At 39.6% G+C, this 7787-nt stretch overlaps 1 protein-coding gene across 1 annotated transcript; it reads right to left on the bottom strand.

Moving 5' to 3' along the window:
• Window positions 1-4357: 4357 nt before the first annotated feature.
• On the bottom strand, window positions 4358-7769 carry psmd8 (proteasome 26S subunit, non-ATPase 8; the record flags this gene model as incomplete). The annotated part of the gene is given in 6 exon segments (XM_035680515.1): window positions 4358-5230; window positions 5634-5745; window positions 6060-6160; window positions 6727-6892; window positions 7694-7710; window positions 7713-7769. Coding segments are annotated over 6 exon segments (591 nt in total), but the record flags the coding sequence as incomplete, so codon positions are not given.
• Window positions 7770-7787: the final 18 nt, after the last annotated feature.

The raw sequence follows: 7787 nt of genomic DNA on the forward strand, positions 1-7787 counted from the left end.
TCTCTCTCTCTCTCTCTCGCTTCAAATCACTCCCTCGCTTATTCCCTTTCTCACTCCACCTGCCCTGTGCCAACACATCCGCACTAATCATTGACAGCATCGTGGCTTTAGGTGGGCTACAGGGGTCTGTCAGTGTAACCGGGGGATTTTTAATGATTCATATATATGTGGTGAATTAAAAAAAAAAGCTGTGTAAACCATCAATGACCTCCGGTTGATCCCCTGATTATCACAAACAAATTCTACAGAGCAAACATTAAAAAACAACAACAAAAACTGGTCAAATATACAATTTAAAATGGTATATCGTGTGTTTTTTTGTTTTGCACAAACATGAGTCTGGCTTGTTGTTGTGTCCCTGTGTGTGTTTTATTGTGAGACACAATCTGTCCCAGTGTTGGTAGCTCGGTTTCAGCACCATGGACAGCAAAACCCCCCGGATTCATTCAGGAAACACTTAAAGAAGAAAGAAAAGGAGCTTTAATTTGGAGTTTATCGGTGTTCACTGGTCAAACTACTGCCTATATTTCAATAACACTGATGTTTATGGCGCACAGCGGGTTAAAAGTCGTGTGAAGTCACGGTTCAAACTTCAAGAAAGTCGAGTTGTGAGAATAAAAGGCAAATTTTCCTTGACATTGGTGACGGTGAAGAGGCGCACACGGCTCGTTGGTCTAGGGGTATGANNCGAGAGGTCCCGGGTTCAAATCCCGGACGAGCCCTGTTTTGTCCGCGACAGTGTGTCTGTAAACTGGTTGATTTAACATAAAAAGTCCCAGTGAAACCTTACTGTGTTTATAAAGTTATTGTCTCAAAACACTGATCCAGGTCCAGGTGCTTCTTCCATTAATTTGAGGGAGTTGAATGGTTGTTTCTTCACTTCTCAAGTCAAATTTGAAGTTAGAAAAATATATATAAATATATATAATATAGTCATGCAATTGCCTAATGATACTATTTTATAAAGGTTTAATTGAGGACACAAAGTGGTGATTGATCTGTGAACCATCAGGTTTTATTAGTATTATTATAGGTCTATATTATTAATTTTATATTACTTTTAGGCTCATATATTTGACTAGATTTTATCACATTTTTTGGATATCATCTACCATAAAACAGTAGAGGCAAGGCACATATATTTTATTATGTATTCTTAGGTAATTTAACTCACATAATAACGTTAATTAATGTAGCTTGAGTGTCTATTTTAGTGAAAATACATCGTTTCTGTTTTTAAAACGTTTCCCTTACAACTTATTGATCCGTTAAATTTGAATATATCCCCAACTTCACCGAACTATTCAAATTAGCAACGGTTGGAACTAACCGTTAGCGTAACTTTACTTACGTTAATCAACGTCTCAATCAATAAATCAATTTTACGCGGTGCATATCTTCGATTAACCTTGTGTAACTCGAAATGTACGTTGAAAAAAAGCTTAAAAACACGTTTGTTTTTCAGCGAGCAACCGACCACAACCGATAATCTAATGTTAGCATTTACTGCGAAATTAACGTTAATTAACGGTCAGACTAACGGTCAGACTAACGTTCGGACAGACTAACGTTCATTAGCGACCGTTGGTTCAGTAACGTACGTTATCCTGTTTGTGAATAGGCTGCTGCTGATTTGTGTTGTAAGTTAGGTAAGTATATATATACATATATATATATATATATTAATATTTCAAACTCTCCTAATAAATTTTAGAGTTTAAGTGATAAAACATAAACATTTACAAAAAAAATATCCCAAATTAAGACGACACTGATCACCCAAACTAGTACTGGCCACTGTTTTAATAATGTTTTCCTTACAACAAAAAGTATCCTTGGTTGTTTTTGTGGTATATAATTTTATAATTTGAATCTCTGTTGTTAGTTTACTGTAATTTTCCTCTCTAATTTTGAACAAACTGTACTGTGCTCTAGCTAAAATACGATAAGTCACTGCTTACAATTTTGGAAATGTAAAATCTTTTTTAATCTTGCACACATAGTTTCATTTTATAAAAAGGTTCACTAATTTCCTAAAAATGGCACTGAGGAATAAACTATACCAGGCTTTTAAATACACAAACCTAACAGACTTCTTAGTACCAGTTCATTGGTGAGTTTGGCCTGTTCATGGCATTTGTCAACAATAAGAAAAATATAGAATAATATCAGACTTTACCCTTTAAATCTGCTGATAAAACCACATATATGTTTTGCAGGAAAGCGGAATATAAAATGGGTATTCTACAGTCAAAAAAGGTGACCCAAAAGGAAAAGCATCCATTCAATAAGGACACAAAACATGGGACGGCAGAAGAAGCAGTGGTTAAAAAGGCCGGTGACTTTAACCGCGGTGAAGCAAACGATTTAACCGGAAACACTGCCAACACTAGTCCCAACCGAGGCAATGAAGCCACAAGGTTGCACCAAGTTCCTGCTGTTGATGCCCCTCGAACCAGAGAACAAAGCATCCACAAGGCCGACCCGGTACAATATATCCCACATCTTACCTCCATCTTGACTCAAAAACACACATCACCCGCAAAACCTAAGGACACAAAGAACAGCACCACAATCCTCCAACAGGCTGCACCTGAAAGAATAAACCAGCATCCGTCAAGACCTTCAAAACCTGTACAGCACCAGAAAAAAGCTGCAGCACCGGTCCAGCAACAGGCAAACAGGCGGGTAATGTGTAGTCAGAGAGAGTTTAAATGCAGGTGAGTTCTTTGTAGACATAAAAATACATTTTATCAGCATTAAACACAAAAATGTTCTATATGAAACTAAATATATGCTATATTAATGAATTAATATCTCTTTAAGAAGCTGCCCTACTGTTTTATGACCTGTTCAAGAGTAGCACTACCACAGTGGTTCCCAATCTGCGGGTCGGGACCCCCACTAGGGGTCGCCAAAGTTTCACGTGGGTGTAAGAAAGCTTAAAAAATATGCAGTATCTCAGCATTTTGTTAATTTCTGTAAAGAAAATTGTCTAATAGAACAATGGTGAAGCGTCAAGGACAAGAAAACACTGAATTTGTCAAAAAAAGAAGCCTTTTAAGTCTGCGGGATTGTTAAAAATCATTAAAAAAAAATACAAAATACAGACAGATAATTGTATAAAAGTTCCCTAAAAATTCATCCACTATGGAATATCCATATTATATGTCACCTAAGCAGGAAAAAGGTTGGGAACTACTGTACTACCAGATTAAGTCTGTCTCATATGCACTGTAAGTAAGTTTCTATATATAACTGGTAACCTATGAACTTGTATTTCCCATCTTCACCAGTTTTGGGACCAAAGCACAACGAGAGACGCTCCCTCAACTTCCTGCCTCTAAAACGCGAGCGCCTGTACGTCGCACATACAGCGAGGTGGTCAGAGGTGTGACTACAGAAAACCTACAGAGCAAAGACGCAGAGACGCAGACAAAAGCAAACGTCGACAAATCCAGTCGTGGTCTCTCTTACGTGACCGAATCGAGCACCGACTTGACCGGCCACGCAACGGACAAGGCTCGCGACGCTGTGGAGCAAAACACCGCAACACCGGGTATCGCTCAAGTGGAGGCCGTCACACCTATAGAGGGTCAAGGACAAGGGTCAAATCAGTCAAAAGCTCAGGTCATTAATGGTAAAAATGAGCCAGGAGACGACGGTAAGAGCTCCCAGCATACATCTGAAGAAACTGTAATGGAAGAAAACACAATAAAGATACTTCAACCCTACAAAAACAACACGGACACTTCATCTTCCGTGCAAAAAGTCAACATCAAAGTCCCAGTAGTTGAAGATACTGCTGTTACGTGTGAGACTAAACGCACACTCAGAGCATTAAATCAAAACCAGCCCAATAACAATACCAGAAATGTCGCTATTCGAGCGATAAACTGGAAGAACGAGGTTGAAAGAGAGAAACAGGAGCCAGGCGTCACTCCTGAAAACAAAGACCGCGTTGAGGGTCGCTGGCTCCCGTTTACAGTCAATCAGTCGTGTCCCCGCAAGGTGCGCTGTCACCACAACCCCGGGACAGGTCTGCCACCAAACGTCCAAAAGTGGTGAGCTACACATTACACTCAGTTTTAAACTCAGATCTGATTAACTGCATTTAAAACTTTTCCTTTGTTTGTTTTTTTTATTCCACAGGTGTGATGAAGCCCCGAACTACCTGCGTGAGCCTCCTTGGGTCACCACAGCAAGAAGTGCAGCTTGTTTAGCGCTGAGAGAGACGCAGGAGGAGGCAGGAGATTCTCACCAATGAGAGAAGACCCTAAAAATGTGTGTCACGTTATCGATCAGCATTTTGAAAAGAGTTAAAAGGGGGTCTGCAAATGACTGAAACAAACACTCATTCAAGTTTATTTTCTGAATCGTTTATTGCAGACAAAGATTTTCATTTTAAGATAAACTGGATTACAAACCATCTAGGGAGGAAGAGGCATTACCATTTAGAAAACACTCAAACTTCAGTGGCAATTCTCTCAGTTGCTAGGATACAAGGCGAGGGCAATACATTTCTGTGAGCTCTTGAGGAGAAAATGAACTTTGTATACAAAAAGAGTTTGCTCGAATTTGGGGGGGAAATGTTTAGTTCTGTTGGTAGTTTTGTGTGAAACAGAAAAGTCACAAGGTGGTGGTTGTTTTTAACTTTCATCTACTTCTAAAATAAAAAAAAAAACAAGAGCTGAAACTCGAGAGTGTTAAATGTAGTAGCTGGACTTAAGTTCTTCTTGTTGGGTCACCAGCTGAATTTCAGTGTTGGAATAGATCTTGGATTAAAAAAAGTGAACTACTACATTTAAACCCTCAAATGTCTTCAATAAAGATAGAAGTGAAGAAATTCCTGAACGCACTGGTCGTCTGTCGTACTTTTACTTTTGTTCCCCATCTTTTAAAAATGAAACCAAACAATACAGAAAGAATAACACATTTCCGAGGTATGGGGACAAAACAAAATCCACTCTGGCAATCAATGAATCTGATATTCCTCAGGAGAACTGCGTTTGAGCCGACTGGATGCACACTGGATCGGCGGCGTGTGTCTGAGTGTGCCTGTACATGGTCGAGTGTGTTTCCCGGGGGCGGATTACACAATCATTTCCAGCTGTCGTGCATATTCGATGACCTGTTGTGCCAGCTCCGTGGAGGGGATGGTCACCTCTTCTGTCCGCTGCTGCTGAGTGGTGAAAGAGTAATAGCCGTCGGGGCTCAAACTCCATCCTCTCTGAAATTAAACTCAAAATCAGCTTCGGCAGTTTTGGCAGTTTTATTATTTGTAGGCAAGAATCTGAAGAAGAACAATGAGACAATCTGCTTTTCCATCTTACCTACACCGTCTTATTAGTTTCCCTTTATTTAAATACTATTTTCTGGACCTTTAACAGGATGTTGCTCTTAAAATTATTTCAAATTAAGATACAAACAACTTATGAAGAAACATCTAATAGTGCTGACACCTGAAATGCTTAAAATGTACTCCTTTATATTTTTAATTGATTGAATCTTCGTATGTTTTAACCACCAAACCTCAAGATAAAACAAAAAACACTTTCCCCTCTGGTTATATGCAAATTCAAAACACAGTAGACACAGTTTTTAAGTTTGATCTCAACTTTAAATATACAAACCTTCTTGGCATAGTCTGTCATCTTTTTGGGCGAACTGAAGAAAAGCACACGGGTGGCTTCACTGAACTGGATCTGCTCGTACGCTTTCTCTATGCAACCCGCGATCTCGTCACTGCAGTTGAAAAGATCAGTTTTAGTTGAAGTTATCTTTAAAGGATCAGTCGTATTATCGGTTTTATTGCTGTGGTTAAACTGCTGATCGTAACTATGCTGAAGGTGTCCTGATATATTGTTTTAGCCAATCATGACGTACTCTGGTATCTTCCATGGACACATTTTAATAAGGAATGTACTGGGACCTCAAAATATACAAGTAACTTTCACAGAAACAATCAATAGCATTGGTTATTTATAGCACATAAAGGACTGTATCAATGAAACAAACGTAGAACAGACATTAGGAATCGTTACCATGTGGATTCTTACCGAATTGTGTCGAGCAGAATATCTATAAAAAAGGTGTAGCTCTCAGCGGGGATGTTGCCTTTGGCCAGAAATACCTTGTTGTAGCTTCCCTCCATCAAATACTGAAGAGAGTGTAAAACATTAAGGTGGTGTTAACATACAATTCATTATTGACACAGTTAGAGAATTACACAGAGGCCTGGATTTATCTGGGGGAACATTTTGATAAACGTGTGCAGGTTGTAAGTTGTAAAATCTTTGAAATAATAATGTGTGAGTACATTACGCACATCTGTGAATCTCAGGCTAAAGTCTAAATAAAAGTATTAAATATCGGTGATTGTCTCGCAGATTTTCACTGATTATTTTTCAACTCATTACAGATTATTTGAGAGAATTCATTCAGTAATTTAAGGGCACCACTACATCGCTGTTAGTCACTTAACCTCTGGATGCTTCTGTCAAATTCACTGTAGTCAGACAACCTACAACAAGTCCTATTGCTCCGATAATGTAAATATATTGAGTTACGTAATTAATAAAGTCATTCTAGAAAACAAAATGATTAATTTGAGGGTGCAAATTACTAACTGGACACACAAATATCAAAATGTTGCCCTTGATACTCAGTCACTGCAGAACAACAACGCAATAAACGTGTGTTTTGTGAAGCGGTGAACGGCAGCACCTGCTCTAAGGACACCGGGTGTCTGATGTATACGTTGGTCTGAATGTCTCGGGCGCTCAGTCTCTCGAGTTCTGTGTGAAACTCAGACACGCGGTTCTGTGAGAGCAGGAAGAGCAGGTTCAGTCCAAGGAGCTGGTGCATGTAGGCGGCGTCAGGCAGCTCCTCCCTTCATGACAAAAGGTAAAGAAAGAGTGATGTTAGAAAAACTACCACGTCACAAAATCCCACAACACCTGAACTGCACGTTGAACAGGCCTCTTCTCTGTCTGTTTATAAGTAAGATGTCGACTTTATTCACTTGATTTAATTTCTTATTTGATTGCTTTTCGTTTTATGTCTTTTAAAGGGGAACTTGGCAACTCCAGGCATCTCTTCGCTGGTTTTCACTTTTGTCGTAGCACGTTTTCTCCCAGCGAGCTCCCCCTACAGCTCTGGACGTCGGTATTTCACAACAACGTCATAAAGAAACTCACTTGCGGGCCCTCCTCCCTTTCTCCGGCTGGCTGATGTGTCCTTTTTTTATTCCCTGAGGGTGGGTAATACATTAAACCACTAACCGGTATTGAGGGCGGGTGTGGTTTTATGTGAATTGCCGTTAGAGTCCGTTCGTGGTTTCTCGCTCAATACTTAGTTTTGCCAATTAACCGGGACGTGTTCAAAGTTTCAAGTTTGGTTTTCCGCCTGGGGCGCCTGAGGGGGTCGGGGGGGGGGTCACCATTTTCACCAGAACAGGTCATTTTAAGCATGCCAAACGATTTCTAAAAACGGGGTTTATTAAGCGTGAAAAAAGTTGCCAAGTTTCCCCTTTAATGTATATATTATATGTATTTTATTGCCCGGCCTTGTGAGCTTGTTACGTCTTTTATTTTATGATGTCTTTGGTTGTTTTAAGGATTAAACAATATAAAGGTGGATTGGATTGGAAAAACCCGACAACACGTGAGAAAACAAACAAACGTGACATTACTTGTAATCGAAGTAGATTAACATTTTAGCTGAGGCCATGTAGGGGAAAGGCAGGGGATGTCCTTCTTCAGGATACTCCACAAGCTCCGATTTTC

This window comes from Morone saxatilis, unplaced genomic scaffold, assembly GCF_004916995.1.
Source record: "Morone saxatilis isolate NCDOM2014 unplaced genomic scaffold, NCSU_SB_2.0 Contig8, whole genome shotgun sequence".
Classification (NCBI taxonomy): domain Eukaryota; kingdom Metazoa; phylum Chordata; class Actinopteri; family Moronidae; genus Morone; species Morone saxatilis.